The 17,137-nt window shown below is 40.1% G+C and overlaps 1 protein-coding gene across 1 annotated transcript in view; it reads right to left on the bottom strand.

The window, feature by feature from the left end:
- Nucleotides 1-17,137, bottom strand: part of UNC80 (unc-80 homolog, NALCN channel complex subunit) — a 216,839-nt gene that overhangs the window by 73,292 nt on the left and 126,410 nt on the right. The window contains exons 28-33 of the mRNA XM_064287438.1: nt 14,090-14,290; nt 6,506-6,613; nt 5,193-5,331; nt 3,709-3,890; nt 3,000-3,131; nt 522-708 (exon numbers count right to left, since the gene is read on the bottom strand). Of these exons, the coding sequence (XP_064143508.1) occupies nt 522-708; nt 3,000-3,131; nt 3,709-3,890; nt 5,193-5,331; nt 6,506-6,613; nt 14,090-14,290 (949 nt within the window). The remainder of the gene's footprint in view (nt 1-521; nt 709-2,999; nt 3,132-3,708; nt 3,891-5,192; nt 5,332-6,505; nt 6,614-14,089; nt 14,291-17,137) is intronic.

The raw sequence follows: 17,137 nt of genomic DNA on the forward strand, positions 1-17,137 counted from the left end.
TAATTAATGGATTAACCCCATTTTTTTTAATGATAAAAGGTTGATCGCATTTTTTTAAAACATACTCTGGATTCTGCTGTTCCCTGAATCGCAATCACTCCTTGGCTCATTATCATATCGGGTCATTCATTATGGATAGTGTACTCTACTGCAAACAGGCCAGTGTTAAACATTTAGAAAACAACTCTTTGCTTTTTTTTTGGATAGTGTCAGGAGGTGAGAGAAAGAGACGGAGGAGGCAAATCACCTCACGTCATATATTAAAAAAAACAAAAACAAACAAACCCATTGCCATCGAGTCAATTCTGACTCATAGCAACCCTATAGGACAGAGGAGAGCTGCCCCATAGGTTTTCCAAGGAGCGGCTGGTGGATTCGAACTGCTGACCTTTTGGTTGGTAGCCATGGCACTTAACCATTATGCCACCAGGGCTCCTCATACAAAATAGTCAATGCTTATTTCAAAGCAAGTCCTTTCCCTGTGACTCAGCCCCCCAAGAGGTCCTGTGTGTAGAGGGCACCTTCTTCTTCTGGCTCTGAGTTGGGTGTGCAGGTGGGTTCATAGCAAGCCTCTTGGGTGATGGGGATGGCAGTGATGAGGCTGGCTTCTCGACCAAGACGTTTCTTCTCTTCTTCCTGCTGCAAGTTCTTCAAGATGTGTTCAGCCCTTTGATGGGAGCGAGACACAGCCCGCGCTGAAAAGGATTTCTGTGAAGACATGAAGGCAAGTTTACTTAATAACAACTCTTTCTGTAAGGTCACAGGCATAAAGGCTGTTCAAATGAATCACATAAAGGCCTCCTTAGGACATGTTAGGGCAGTCATGATCTCGTTTCATGGAGCTTCATTTGGTTGTTTTTCTACCAAGTTTCCAAGTTGTGTTCAACTAAGTTATTCTTTTTCATGCAATTAGAATAGTTCTTCAGGGATGTCTGTAATTTCTGGAAATAATTCTACTTGATCTTTAAGATTTCGGGTGATATCAATGATCCACTCTTGAAACATTAAGACCAAATAAAAATTTTAATACTCTATCTCTTCCCAAATATTTTTGAACTGGTTTTAAATGAAGGACATGCATTTTATAAGGTTAGTAAAATAGAAATTCAGAACCACGGAAAAGAGGAGGATAGAGCTATAGTTCTTATACAAACCAGAGGCTTGTGTGGTTGATTTCATTTTTGGTGCTCAAGTATCTACCACAGCGGCACACTGTAAATGGTTAACACTATTTGTAGAAACAAAGTTGCTGAATGGAAATTATGAAGTTGATAGTATTATTAAGGTTGAGTGTAAAATTTGGCTCTGTGTTTACAGTTGCAAAGGCATAAAGGAGAAATATCAAGAAACAACCCAGTCTTCCACAGATGAAGGACAAGGGAGACTTCTAATCAAGGAGAGATGGTTCACTGCACAAAATGATTATTCCATGTGTGTCTTAATCGTAATGTTTATGCTGAGACAAGTTCCAAGAGCACTGGGAACAGAGTCAACGGTCTTACAGCAGGGAAGTGATCCTTGGAGTCCATTGCTATACATTTGGAAAAAATGTCTAAGTACAATAGTAATATCACATCCCTCAGTTGTCTGTAGTCCCATAGGGTTTTAGAGACAGGCCAGGGTTGTTCATGTCTCTTTTAAAGGGCTGCATTCTTAGAAGCTCCCTTTGTGCTGCATCCTGACATCATCATATGATGATGAATGGCACAACAGCAATTCAAGAAATTTGATGGGTCACATGATAATTCATTTTCAAAGCCAGGTAGCTAAGCTGTTTTATTGTAATAAGGAATAGGGTAAGAACCACAGAATGAGAAAAAGAGAGGACTTGGTTTCAAAGCTATTGTGAACTAGGGTTAGAGAGTATGCATGGCTCAAATGAATCAATCACCAGCACAGGAGCAAACTCAAAGGTCATTATGTCAGTGGTTCAGATGCTACTACACAAGGGTAAAATGGAGATTTTTGTGAGATATATTAAAAATCTTTAATATTTATATACTAATTGGAATTTTTTTTTCTTTTTTAATTGGTATAAATTCCATGAGAATCTATGCTGGGGAATAATCATGGGTTTGTGCAAAAGGACATGTGCTTTTTCTATTTTTACTTTATTTTCCAAGTTTTCTACAGTATTATTGTAGTTTGGAAAAATGTTATTCAACAGGTAAAAAAGGCAGGTTTTGAAGATTAAATTTTTCAAATGGCTCATATTCTTGGTTCTTGTCCATGTATAGACAGGGTTTTAAACTCAACTATTTATGAATTATTATTACACATAACCAGTTGCCGTCAAGTCAGTTCTGACTCGTGGCAACCCCACGTGTGTCACAGTAGAACTGTGCTCCACAGGGTTTTCAGTGGTTGACTTTTCGGAAGTAGATCACAAGGCCTTTCTTCCTAGGTGCCTCTGGGTGGATTTGAACCTCCAAACTTTCTGTTAGCAGCCAAATGTGTTAACTGTTTACACCATTACATATAGCAGTGATATATAAGAGCAGTATAAGACTCGAGATCTTGGTGATGTTCATGGTGATGAAACTGATGACCAAGAAGATGAAGAATAAACTGAGGTCAAAACAAGGAGACAAGAACTGGCAACTCTTTTCTTCACTCTTTCAGGGTCAATACCATTAACTTTGAGGTAGCTTACAATATTATGGGGTAAATTAACTTTTTTTGTGACAAGTAAAGCATGCTACCTTTGGCCAAGAAATCAATGCCTAATGCTTAATTTAATAGAGTTATAAGGTGGCTGCTACTTTGATTATAAAACAGAACAGTGTTGGCTGCGAGGTCTGCAAATGTTCACTACCAGACGTTAGTTTCTTGTGTTCTAGTGACAAGAACAAAGACCTTCTGTGGCTGATTTTCTGTACCATTATTACATTCTTATGATAAAAAAAATGAACAAATTATCTTGCATATTCAGCGTTCTTATCTCCTACATGTACATCACGGAGCCTGAAGATATGGAAAAGAAAGTGCCTGTTACTCACAGACTGGTCTTCATTAATGGGGTCCTGGACACTCCCGCTGCACTGAGGGACCCATGGGGGGTCAAACATGGGGACAGATGGCATTCCAAGCACTGGTGAGGGCAGAGTGAAGTTTATACTGGGTGGCGGGATCTGTTAGTTAACATCAGAAAAATGTATTGAGTAAGATAGAAAATAAGATAAAATGTGTCTGAAGTATAATTATGACACGATCTGCTCAGTTAGCGTTAAGGTTCTTATTCTTCAGAAAACTAACAAGCATAGAAAATGGCTGTTCTCCAGTATTTTCTGTTACAGGGCACAAAATGAACCTCTTTGGGCTTCAGTTTACTTATCTGTAAAATTAAGTATTTCAACCAAACGATCTAGGTTTGTGTTACCCGATCTTCCAAAAAACATCTATATGTGTATACATAGCAAAATGTCTGGAAGGTTATATGCCCAAACCTCTTTTATATGCTTACTTCTGGGGATGGTAGTGAGATTTTGAGGTTTATGGAGACTTAATTTTTTTACTCCACGTTCTTCTATATTTCAATTTTTAAACAACAAGAATTCATTCATGTATGACATAGATTTACATATATAATTAGAGAAAAGGAAAGAAACATCTTTTTGGCCATACGCTGTGGCTTTGAGGCTCGAGGGCTCAGAGAAGCCTCGGATTAAGCCTTGCTTATCTAGTTCCCATGTGCGAAATCTACCTCACCTTAAAAATCTGCTGTGCTCCCTCCTCCATCCGGGGCCAGACCTGATAGCGAAACCTCCAGAGCGTGTGGAACTTGAGGACCGCGTTCAGCCTCTGCACAGTCTCTGGGTGGTGGAACTCTGACATCAACATGTCGGACACGGCCTCGGGGACTTTCACCGCGCACAGCAGGAACATGGCGGCTAGAAGCAGTCAACAATTCATAAACTACACATCTCTTAATTGTGTTTGATCCCTGGGGGATGAGGAGAAGGTGAAACTGTGCCCATCTTCTAAAAATGACCTCTGGGCTAATGAAGCCAGGCCATCAGCAGTGGCAGAAGCAACTACATGTCACCTATTCCTCTAAAAATCACTATTTCTAAAGCCAAACTACTCCACTCATTGCTGCCACATCCATTTGGTAATAAGGCGCTCTGATTACAACATTCTCTTTGGCTCAGAAGTCTTCCCATGGGTCAGGGCAACGTCCACACTCCTGAGCCTGCAGTCTGTTACCATCTAAGCCCCACTCACCTAATGCTAACCCTGAGCCTTAATGCAAGTAAGGACATTTATTACAATATAGCATATGAGCAAAAAAGACTTCAATTTTCATTACATGTCGTGATTTAATACATTACTATATGTCCATTCATTCAGTGGAATAATTGGTAGCCATTAAAAAGATTGAGGTTAGAACTATAAAGTGATGTTAAAAATGATCTCTTAAATATAAATAACTGAAGAATGCGAAGTTCAAAAGTCTTTATGGTATGTTTCCATTTGTGTAAAAGAGGGAACATCCAATATATACATGCATACTTACATATGTATATATGCATAATGAACCCTGAAAGAATTGCTGAAAAACTTAAAATTTGTTGCCTCTGGGGAGGGTAACCATGAGTCATGGGAAAGAGCGTGAAGCTTTTCACTTTATATGCTTTTGGCTATTTGAATTTTTGCCATGTGCATTTCTCAATTAAAATAACCGCAGAAAAATAAAGTGATCTTTAAAAAAAAAAAAGAAACATACGAAGAACACACATTTTCTAACCACCTCTTAGTAGCTATGAAGGCTTGGACAAGTCACTTATGTTTCAACAAATTTGTTTTGGTACTGCAATTTGGACATAGAACATTACATAAGATTTAATAAAGTTCATGATGGTGGCTCATGGTAAATCTGGAAGTAACAACACACAAAAAGGATTTTATCTTTTGTAAATATGGTGCAAATACACGTCTAGGGAAAACCATCCTCTGTAATTTGGGAACACTCTGAGGGCCACGTACTGGTCTTATGCCAACCACATAGTGAAATTGGAAGGGCGCACATAGATCCTGGGTCAGCTTTCCTTAGTGCACAGCTGTCTAGTGCTCTAGGAATTACCACCAAACGTAGGGAAGTGAACGAGATAAATGCACTCTGTCTTATCTGAACACGGGGATCAGTAAGGGCAGCGGCAGCAGGAGCAGGGTCCCAGGTAGTCTTTCTTTACCTGCTGCCCCTGCCATGTGTTCATCCATGCTGAGCAGAAGCTCCCAGGCAGCCGGCTGGATATCTCCGTACATCTCCTCTGTCAGAATGGGCGCTGCCTTGATTAACAGAGATAAGGGAGCAGGCGACAGGCTCATTACCTGGAAAAGATGGAAGTCTTGGTTTAAAAGCTTCTAAGACACTAATTGCTGTACTCCTCTTGAAACCAAAGAACCACTTTCCTTGCCTTACCCTTTCTTTAAACGGCCTTAAAATGTCGTCTAAAATGGGAGCATATTTAGTTGGCATGGTGTATAAAAAAACAGGAAGCTTTACATCTTCTTAGTTCTTGCATAATTAGGGAAAAGTCATGCTAATTTTATAATGCTTTCACTACAAAAACTGCTTTACAATTATGCAAAGAATAAAGCATAGACTAAGTAGAACTCTATGAGAAAAGAAAGACTTCAGCAAATAGAACTTTGTGTGAAAAGTCCCAGTGGACTTTTTAAAGCATCCACTTCTCCTTCCTATTAGGAGTTGATTTCCACTGAAAAACATGAGTAGCCTCTAACTAACGAAGGAGTTCCATTTAGAAAGTTCATTTTCTAAGCCAGTGTGGACTTGGAAGGCATTTTCTCTCTGAAACAGCATTATACATTGTGGTTATTGCCCCAGATTGGCCCACAAAATCCTTTTTAACCTACTATTTCAGACAATTTAAGGGATAGGCAAGTCTAGGCCTTTAACCATCATTGTAAACAACAGAAAACAGGAAAAAATTTTTTCTGAATAAATGTATTATGGTTTAGAGCTTAGATTGTAATAATAACATAACATGTTGAGTACTGGATAAGTATGTAAATGTACTATCTCATTTAATCCATGCAATAATCTTTAGAGATATGTTCTATTGTTATAATCCCCATTTTATAAATAAGGCAACTAAGATTGAGAGAAATTTAGTAACTTGTCCAAGATCCCAGAGCCAGACCAGCAAAGGTGGGATATGAATCCAGATTTATGCCAAAGTCTGTGACTGTTGTCATCAACACTGGTGGGAAAGTAGGTCTGCTGCAGTAGGGAACAGTGCACTTCCAGCCAAGCTACCCAAGCCTTGTCTCTGTGGAAGTTTGCAATTTAGCAAGAAAGAATTTTTTCTTTGCACACTTGGTGGCACTCTTGCCCCCTAATTTAAAGGGGCCTTTTTTTTTTATGCCAACACTGCCAGTGGACATTGCATGTCCCAAACATTAGCAAACAGGATATCTGGAGCCCTCTGGAGCCCTCTCCCTGTTAATGTTCCATGAATGTTTTTGATCCAGGTATCAATACCTGGAGTCTGATGTACTTCAGCATTCCAGAATCCTTCTTCCCTTCCAGGTTGGCATCTGAAACTCTCTTCTTCAGAGAGGGTGTCCTCAGGCATGACTTATCTGAGCACTGAAAAGAACAAGAGATAAGTGATGGAGACTGTTTTACTTTTTCAAAACCCCGCAGTGCTGTGCTTTTCCCAAATTCTCCAAACAACCATCTTCTAATGGAAGAGACGATTTGAGGTCCTGTTGTGGGTCCATACTTCCTGGAAGTTAATTTTTTAATTAAATGAGAGCTTAGAGATGTTTAATAGCAAATGCTTCTTTTACCCCTGAGGAAACAGGGGTCCAGACAGGAGAAGTAACTTGACCAAGGCACAAAATTAATTATTAGCAGAAAAAATAAAGGACACGGATCATTTGATCTCCATTCAGGGCTAATTACAGAGTACTCAACTGTTAAAAATACAGATCTTTTAAAATATTAAATCATCTAAAATCCATTGTATGGGTTGGATGCTACCAGTTGAACTAATTGGTCATAGAAAAAAAGAGATTTCATAGAGGAGTGCTAGCAAGTAAAACGTAAAAGGAAGGGGTCATTAGGAAAGTGGAAGTTCCTAGCGCCCATCATCTGGGCCTGAGTTGTGCAGCTAAAATGATTTCTTTAAAAAAACACACTTGTCTATAGGAGGCAGCAGCTCGTCTTTCAAACTGTCCTCTCAGCTAGGGTCCAAAATAGGCCTGACTCAGATGAAACAATTTCCTCCTCTAACTTCCTCAATGCCAAGGAATGGATAAACACAGCAGCTGGGAGAATGGCTGGTCCTAGTGGTGACAGGCCCTTGTTTATTTATCCTGAGTCCCAATTCCTCCTATTTCTGTACTCCAGGCCGTGCAAAGAGGGCATCCTGCTTCTTGCACAGAATAAGTGCTCATTTGTTTTCCCGGTGCCATGTGAGTGAAATACTTTCTCCCCTGACGCCAAGAGGAAAAACTGAACTCCTTAAGCATTTTTTGAACAGAGCTCCATAGTGTTGTAGATGGAGATATTTTGAAAGAAAAGACAAATGCAAAAACACACGCATGTTCCAAGGAAGTTTTTCAAAACTCTGACCAAAAAAAAAAAAAAAGGCCTAAGACAATGCATCTGTTATGGGACTGGTATGGAACCAACTTTTTAATGAACCTACTTGGAAACAAGTAAATCAGAGCTCTCTATTTTCTATAGACAAAAACATGGAGGGGCAAACTTAGAAAAACACATCATTTACGACAGAAATCTTGCATTGCTTCTGTCTGTAAAAGTAATATACAACAGAAATAACAGGCCTATTTTATGGAATTTAAAAACTGTTCTCAAATCCTATATGGCCATCATTTTCCATATAAATGTTTGGGTGCATCTGGCTTCCTTTTAAAAAGAGTATTTAAAAAGTGACATCTTTGTACTTTTATTCTTTCTATTTATAAACAATACATGTACATTGCAGAATATCTGAAAACATAAACTATGAAGAAGAAAACAAAAATCCCTACATTTCCAAGACCAATGCTAGCCACTAATCACTTCCTTGCAACTAAAGATAATTAACTAGACAAGCATAATACTTATTTTTAATTAAAATATTATTTATTCATTTAATAATTCAATAATATTTATTGAGTTAACCATATGCCAGGAGCTGGGGATATGATGAGGAGCTGAATACGCATGGTCCCCCTCCTCATGAAACGTGTATCCTACTAGGAGAGACATAGCAAAGAAGCAAACAAATGAAAAATCAAGACAGTAGAGAAGGAGATACATGCCATGAAAGGGTGATAAGGTAGAGGCTGGTTCATACACTGTGGAAATAACAAGGTCTTTAAAGTTTGTGAAAGTTGGAGTCAGCCTACTGGGCTCTATGGGGAAGGAATTTATTCACATTTCTGGGAAGTAGCATCACGTCACTAGATAGATTAAATAGGTAGATATAGGTAGATAGCCCTCAAGTTGACTTCAACTCATGGTGACCTTAAGTACAACAGAATGAAACATTGCCTGTTCCTGCATCATCTTTACAATCACTGGCACGTTTGAGTCCATCACTGTGGCTATTCTGGCTATTCCCTCACTGGCCCTCTACGTCACCAAATATGGTATCCTCTGGTGATTGATCCTTCCTGATGACATGTCCAAAGCAAACAAGGAATACAATGTTTTGTTGTGACCCATAAAGTTTTCATTGGTTTGTTTTCCAAAGTAGATGTCCAGGCCTTTCTCCCTAGTCTGTCTTAGTCTGGAAGCTCTACTGAAACCCGGTCAACATAGGTGACCCTTGAAATACTGGTGGCATAGCTTCCAGCATCCCAGCAACACAAAAGGCACCACAGCATGACCAACACACAAGTGGTGGGTCATGCCAATAGAAGTACAATATCCGCTAAAAGATAGCCTAAACTCTTTGTTCCTCAGGCATTTTGATACACGAATTATGTATATTTCTGTGGGAAGTCATTATGGCCCAGAACAGCCTTGTCCACAGATTTATGAAAACATTAGTCCTGCAGAAAATCGGCTGGCCTCTTGCCATTTGTACTGGCTTCACAAAAGTTACTGACAGTGTGCCTTTTTTTGCGGGGAGGGGCATGTTTCACCTTTTATCCTGCCTTTTTTCTTTGTTTTTAATTTATTTATTATACTTCAAGTGAAAGTTTATAAATCAAGTCAGTCTCTCATACAAAAACTTATACACACTTTGCTATGTAACCCTAGCTGCTCTCCCCCTAATGTGACAGCACACTCCTTCTCTCCACCCTGTATTCCCCATGTCCATTCAACCAGCTCCTGTCCCCCTCTTCCTTCTCATCTCCCTTCCAGACAGGAGCTGCCCACATAATCTCATGTGTCTACTTGAGCCGAGAAGATCACGCCTCGCCAGTATCGTTTTCTATCTTATAGTCCAGTCCAAACCCTGTCTGAAGAGTTGGCTTCGGGAATGGGTCCAATCTTGCCTGCCATCCTTTTGACTGAAAGGAAACAATACTTTTATCCACTGCTTTTTCCATCATCAAGCAGTAATTAAAGATCTACATTATTTAGAACATATTATTAGACAAGATGCAGACATACAGGAGAAATTGAAGAATTTGTTGGTGAAGGTGATATGTGCATGTAAAATGATAGTTTATGAAAACCCCTCAAGTTTGGAAGTGTACTGAAATACTTTAACGGAATGTACAGTGAGTCTCTGAGCATTGAAATGGGGATTAGCAGATTGACTTGGCATTAGATGGGTTACAAAATGTACCAACTGCCACAAATAAATTCTGCCACAAAAATCAATTAAAAAAGAAACAGGAATGGAATACCTCTTGTTTATAAGACTTGATTCTAATCAGAGCCACTGCTTTCATTCTTGATTTATTGCTTACTGTTTTCATTTCAGCTCTGTAAGTGTGGGCATTGTTCATTTTTGTGACAGACTCGGAACAGGCAAGTGGAAAAATCATGAGAAAGAAGAGCTTGAGCAGGAAGCTGACATTTGGATATAAAGTGTTTATCACAGAAGACTCTGCATCCTTTCAGCCCTCCACCTGAATGACTAACTTAAATGTGTTAACAGTGTTAGGTATTGTTAGCAGTCATCAAGATGGCTCCTGACAAATGATGACCCCATATACAATAGAATCAAACGCAGCCTGGTCCTGCACCATCTCCATGATCAGTTACAGATTGGGCCATTGTGATCCACAGGGTTTTCACTGGCTGATTTTTGGAAGTAGATATCCAGAACTTTCTTCCTAGTCTATCTTAGTCAGGAAGCTCTGCTGAAACCTGTTCAGCACGGTAGCAACATGGAAGCCACCGCTGACATAAGGTGGGTGGCTGCACATGAGGTGTATTGGTTGGGAATAGAACCCAGGCCTTCCACACGGAAGGTGAAAACTCCACCACTAAGTAGAGGACATTTACTCTTGCCTTACTTTCCACTCCCCTTTCAGAAATATAAGCAACAGGAGACTGGTAAGACTCTTCTGCAGCTTCCAGTCAGTGTCCTGGTTGGGCCAGGGGTGGAGGCATTTACGAAACACCCTAGAACAATAGCCTCACTCTCTTATTCAATACTTAGTGTTCCTCTGCTGTAAGTGAGATACTCTGTTAGGCATCACGTAGGATACAAGATGTGTAAGACTGCCTCAGTTCTCAAGGAGTTTATACTTAAGTGGATGAGGAGAAATAGGGATATAAATAGCCGCATTCTTCAGCCAGAGAGTCAGAGTGATCTTAAAACCTCTCGGTGTTTCCCATTGCTCACAGGATAAAGACACAAATCCTTACCACGTGGTCTCATTTCTATCTGCCTTTACAACCTCCTCACATACCACAATCCTCTGTGCTTTATATTCACGGTCCTTTATACTCAGCTCTTCTCTCTGGTTGGAAAACCCTATATCCAACTCACACTTATGCATGCTTTGACTCAGATGCACCCGTCACATCATTGGTGAAGCTGTCTGTCCCATTCATAAGCTCTCTCAGCAGTGTGCCTCTCCTTCCTCGTGCTTTTCACCATTGCAATTTTATATCAATTTAGGAGGTTCATTTGACTGATGTCTGTGTCTCCAACTACACTGTTGGAGAGGAGATACATATGAGGGCAGGGACCATGTCTGCTTTGTCCATCATTTTACCCAACACCTAGTACAGACTCAGTATATTATACACTTTAAAAGTTTGTTGAATGATTTGATAGATGAAGAAATGAATACCTGAATGAAGAATAAGAAAAGCACAAGTAAAAGACCATAATAATTTAGAGGAAGAAGGGAGGAAGGAAGGTAGCATTTATGGTTCCACTGCAGTATGCCTTGTGCTTAACACTAGGAGGACCAGAAAAGGTTTCAGGAAGAGGCGTCATTTGAGTTAGATCTTGAAGGATGCTTGGGTTTGGTCATGTATAGATTAAAGGCAAAGGTATACTTTGAGCAAAGGTAGGATGGCAGGAAATTTCAGAGGATGTATGGAAAACAATGAACAATTATTTAGGCAGGCGTATTTTTAAAACTTCCAACATATACAGCTTTCTCCTAAAGTTGAGGGAGCTTTTATATAAAGAGAGAACTTACCTAAATGGAAGTAGGCTTTCTTTGAATGTAGGGTCATTTACATTTGACATATATATATATGTATGTGTGTGTGTGCATGCGTATCTGTGTGTATACATATATGTGTGTGTGTATACATGTATATGTGTGTGTGCATATATATATCCATACATATATACAAACATACGTATTTTTTCTTTCCATGTTACAATTTAGAAGTTCATGCAGTTTATTTGTAACTCATATTAAATTATACCCTCCTTCATGCTCCTTAGAATTTGTGTAGTTTGAATAGCAGGAAATGCAATAGAATCTACTTTAAAAAAGCTCTGACTTAGATATTCCATGTTTCTATATTAAAGTCTAGCTGAACACATTACAGATGTGAACTGTGGACAATCCCATCCTTTCTGAGCCTCAACTTTTTCATCTGTAAAACGGGGTGGAGGGGAACAATATCTCCTGCACAAGGTTTGCAAGAATAATAACAATTTAAAAAAAAAAAAAAAACCTCTTCAATGATATATACCTGCCTTGTACCCTCACACATGTATAGAAGAAATACTTAAAAATCATATACCAGAAAATGAGATAGCACATTTATGAGGTATATGATTATGTAATTTTTTTTCCTTCAGAATCTCGTGTATTTTCAAAAATTTCTTCAATGAGCATTTCATAGTAAAAAAAAAAGTTGAAATAATAAAAAAAAAAATCTGCGAATGCTCAAACATTACACGAATTGCTATACAACTCAACTGTGCACTTTTCTGGTTAGTGTTCATATTCTCTGGTTGTTTAATGTGTGCATTATATACAACCACAACCTGGCTTGTAAACTCCTTAGGAGAAAGATCCTTTGCTCCTATTTATTCAGTTTTTATTCCCTCCAGAATATCTGGCCTAATATTGTATCCACAGCAGGTGCATAGTGAATGCGTGTTGAAATGAATAAGTGTTATATAAAAATCTCTTTGCAAAACCACCTGGGAGACGCAGCTGCAGGAGCAGGCAGCAGCACTGTCTTTGGCAATCAGGACTGTTCACGGGCAGGTGGGTAACTGGGGCTTCCCTGGCAGGCACACGGCTGCCCTGGTTACTGCCTTCACCTCCTTCCGGCTCAGTGCTCAGGGTGGTTGTTGGGAAAGTGCAGCTGAATGCTTAGAAAATGTAAGAATTTCTTGAAGGCATTTCCTTTTCTGACTTGACCTCAATTAAAGAAACAGTTGCTGTTGAGTCAACTCTGACTGATAGTAATCCCAAGTGTTTCAGACTAGAACTATGCTCCATAGGGTTTTCAAGGGCTGTGATCTTTTGGAAGTAGACTGCAAGGCCTTTCTTCCGAGGCATGTCTGGGTGGATTTGAACCACCAACCTTTCAATGAGTAGCCAAGCACTTAACCGGTTGCTCCACTCAGATTACTCTTTTCTTTATCTGTGAATAGTTGGACTATTTATTACTTATTTCTTCATATACAGTATCAGTTTCCTATTGCTACTGTAACAAATTACCACAAACTTAGTGGCTTAAAACAACTGTTTTATCTAACAGTTGTAGAGGTCAAAAATCTAAAATGGGTAGACAGGGCTGTACTCTTTTGGAGGCTCCGGTGGAAAACCTGTTTTCTTGCCTTTTCCAGTTTCTGGAGCTGCCAACTCTCCTTGGTTTGTAGACTGCATCACTCCAACCTCCACTCTGCTGTCCCATCTCCTTGTCTGCCTCTGCCTCTCCTGTCTCCCTTTTTCACTTATATAAAACTTGTGTGATTACATTATACCCACTGGATAATCCAGAATACTCTTACCATCTCAAGATCTTTAACCTAATCACATTTGCAAAGTCTCTTTTGCCACATGAGATAACACATTTCCAGGTTCCAGGGATTATGACATGGACATCTTTGGGGAGGGAGCATTGTCCGCCACAAAAACCTGCTTATCACCACTACTCCTATGAGTTTATATTTATTTGCAAACACAAAACCTAGGGAATGATTCCATGTTTGTTCATAGACATGAAGTCGCAGCATTTGTTCTTCTTACTCTCACCTTCTATTTTTTTTCAGAACCACATAGATTTGTAGTTTGGTTTTCACAACTGCAGTTTCCTGAAACTTTTGTTTTTTAATTTTTATTGTGCTTTAAGTGAAAGTTTACAAATCAAGTCGGACTCTCATACAAAAATTTATAAACAACTTGCTGTATAGTCCTAATTGATCTCCCCTTAATAAGACAGCACACTCCTTCCCTCCTCTATTTCAAGTCCATTTGGCCAGCTTCTGACCCTCTCTACCCTCTCATGTCCCCTTCAGACAGGAGATGCCAACATAGTCTCATGTGTCTACTTGATCCAACAAGCTCATTCTTCACCAGTATCATTGTCTATCCCATAGACTAGTCTAATCCCTGTCTGAAGAGTTAGGTTTTCCCTGAAACTTTTATTTCCAGGAAAATATTTTTAGGAAATCATTTTCCCTTTCATTGGTGTGTTAGCCCATGACGATTCGCTCACCTCTTTCTGCTTCTTGCCCCGCAGAGCCACATTGTTGGCATTGCTACTCTCCCGGAGAGAGTCCACAGTGTCTCCATAGAGCAGCTTGAGAGCCCTGACCAGCCGGGCGCAGGAGCGGCTGTGGTGCAGGTAGCAGTGTGGGTGGCAGTAGTCAACGTGGGTGCAGATGAAGCTTTGCTGATTGCACAGCAAGATCATGACCTGGAACACAGACACCACTGAAGCTCAACCAGGCAACCAGTGCACAGGCAGACTGTGAACACCGACATGTGGCAGAAGATGGCAAGTCAGAATGTAACTTTCCTGGATGGATCTTGAAACCACAACGATTCAGTAATTCCCAGGAAAGAACAAAGAGTGAAAAGCCTCTATTCACTTGGCCTCTTTTTTCCCTCTCTGAATTAATACTTGATAAAAGGATCTCTTTGAAACAATAAAAGGTTAACTGATCATCGAGAACTTAAAGCAAATATTGTGGAGTGTAGGGTTTCCAAGTATTTCAAATGGAGATTCTGAATTTAAAAACATTTTTTTTCACCTCCTATGTTGTAGAAGGAGCCAGATGGAAGAATATAAACTGAGAAGTTCTGTCCCAGAGGATCTGGCTGGCCTTTGGCAGCTCTGGTATGCCTTTATCTCCAGGCTACTTACATGGGACTTGAAAACATTTCTGTATCTTCACCCTGGCTTATAACCTTTAAGTGGGACTTGAACCCCACTGTACAGCCCCATTTTCTCTCTCTACAGATTGATATTTTTCTTCCTCTTTTGGGCCACTCTAGCCCTTTACTTGCGAGTTGATCTGGCTCAAATTCTCCCATCTCCTAGAGTTATCATTAGAATTCCAGAGGAGAACTCAGTCTATTTGAAAGTCATGATTATTTTAAGATAAGGAACGAAGGACCTTGAACTTGTAACTTCTTACATTGCCTTCCTAAAAATGGGCCACAAGACTAGTCAAATATGCATACAGTAATTTTCCAAATGCCTCCATCCTTCCTGAAGCTAGTTCCTACCCCTAAACCTAACCTGTGTGAGACCGTGTGGCAGATTGAATGGAGAACACAAAGCAAACCTACATGGGAAAGGCTAATCATAACCTGTCAGGCAGGGTGGCCACACATTTCCTTAGGACAGCGAGGTCCTGCTTATTCCAAGACAACAAAAACAACAACAATCAACTGTATACTCCTGTCAAACTCAGCTACCAATACTTTGCACTCTTCTAAGTTTTCAGCAAATACGTGCTGTTTGAGCAGAATATCCAGACCTCTCTCAAGATTCACTGAAGATCCCAGATATTCCTGTTTATCCTGGTTTCAGGCAGGGCACATTTTAGAACTATAAGGATTCCTTTGTTGTTCTCAAACCTGGCTGGTCAAGAAAACCACCAAAGAACAAGTAAACAAACCCACAAATGGACTTGTTACTAGGCTTTGCGTTGGGAAATTTTGATTTAGTAGTTCTGGGAAAGGGGCTGGAGGTACCTAGAAATCTATAATGTTAAAACACTGCTCAGAGATTTGGCAGATGTATCTCTAAGATGGTCCCCAGTGATACCTGCCTCTGGTGTTTAAGGCCATTTGTAACCTCTCCCCACTGAGTATGGGCTGGCCTAGTAAAATAGAATATGGCAAAGGTGATGGGACATCACTTCCATGATTAGGCTATATAAGATAGTGACTTTTGTCTTCCTAACAGGCTCTCTCCCTTGCTGGTGTTGATGAAGCACATTGCCATGTTTGAGAGGTGGCCAGCAGTCAGGTAGGAACTGAGGCCCTCAGTCCAACAGCCCCTGAGGAACTGAAATGCTACCAGCAACTCAGTGAGTTTGGAAGCAAATCCTTTCCCAGTCAAGCCTTCAAATGGGACCTGAGCTCTAGTTGATGCCTTGATTGCAGCCTTGTGAGAGACCCTGAAGCAGAGGATGCAACCATGCTGTGCCCAGATTCCTGACCCAAAGAAACTGTGAGATAGTAAACGTGTGCTATTTACAAGTGGCTGAGTTAGTATCAATTTGTTACATGGCATAGACAACTAATATATTCCCCTTCTAATCATGAAGAAGTATTTCAAGCAACCAGGAGAGTCAGGAAGAATACATTAAATAAATGCATAAGACAGCTGATGAAGTGGCCAGGACATCAAGAGTGAGATGTGAAGAGAAGGGACATTGAGGTATGTACTGTGTGACCACATGTCATATTCCTCTTGAGGCTTTTGCTACTTCTTGGGTGTAAGAGGGCATGAAGCCAGGTTGGGCTTTAGGCAATCTCATGGGGACCTGAAGATACAAATTAGAGTTCAGGATTGCAAAGGAGGGAGGAATTGAGTGGCCAAGATTCAGGAAAGAAGGAAGGTTCTCTGGGAGGCAAACTGCCACTGGGTGGCTGTTCTCTCTTCTGGGCATTTGCTGATTGAGTGGCATAGGACAAGATGCTAAGAAGCCAAACAGGAACCAGCTGACAAGCAGACTAGAGTTTTTTGGCAATTTCATTGTGCTGGAGAAACAAAAATTGGAGTTCCTGGACCATTAAGAATGAGGTGCTTTAGGACATACCTGACTCTAACTGGGAACCTTGGAAAGTTCCACCCCAGAACGTGTGTGTGGGTGAACAAGAAACAGTCCAAATCTCAAATCAGCTTAGTCCCTGATTGGACTCAGATGATCTGTTTCTTTGTGGTCTGCCAGAGCATAGGGTGACTCCTCTCTGGAGGGAGATAACATCACCTGGAGCCGTCAAATTTTCATCATGTCTAGTAGTTAATAAAGCTGCTAAGCATATTGATGAGCAAAGAAAACTAATGTATGGTGTTAGAAGTTAGAAGAACATTTATTTTTAGAGGAGGAGAGTGACTGGTAGAGAGCCCGTGTAGGACTTCTATGATGCTAATAACGTTCTTCACAACCTGGTGGTGGCTACACAGGTGTGTTCACTTTGTAAAAATGTGTTGAGCTACACACATTTTCAATATGTAGGTCAGACTAAACTAAAAAGTTTACTTTAAAAACAGATGCCTCAGGGACTGTCATGATCAGCCAGTTCT

Source organism: Loxodonta africana, chromosome 6 (genome assembly GCF_030014295.1).
Source record: "Loxodonta africana isolate mLoxAfr1 chromosome 6, mLoxAfr1.hap2, whole genome shotgun sequence".
NCBI lineage: Eukaryota > Metazoa > Chordata > Mammalia > Proboscidea > Elephantidae > Loxodonta > Loxodonta africana.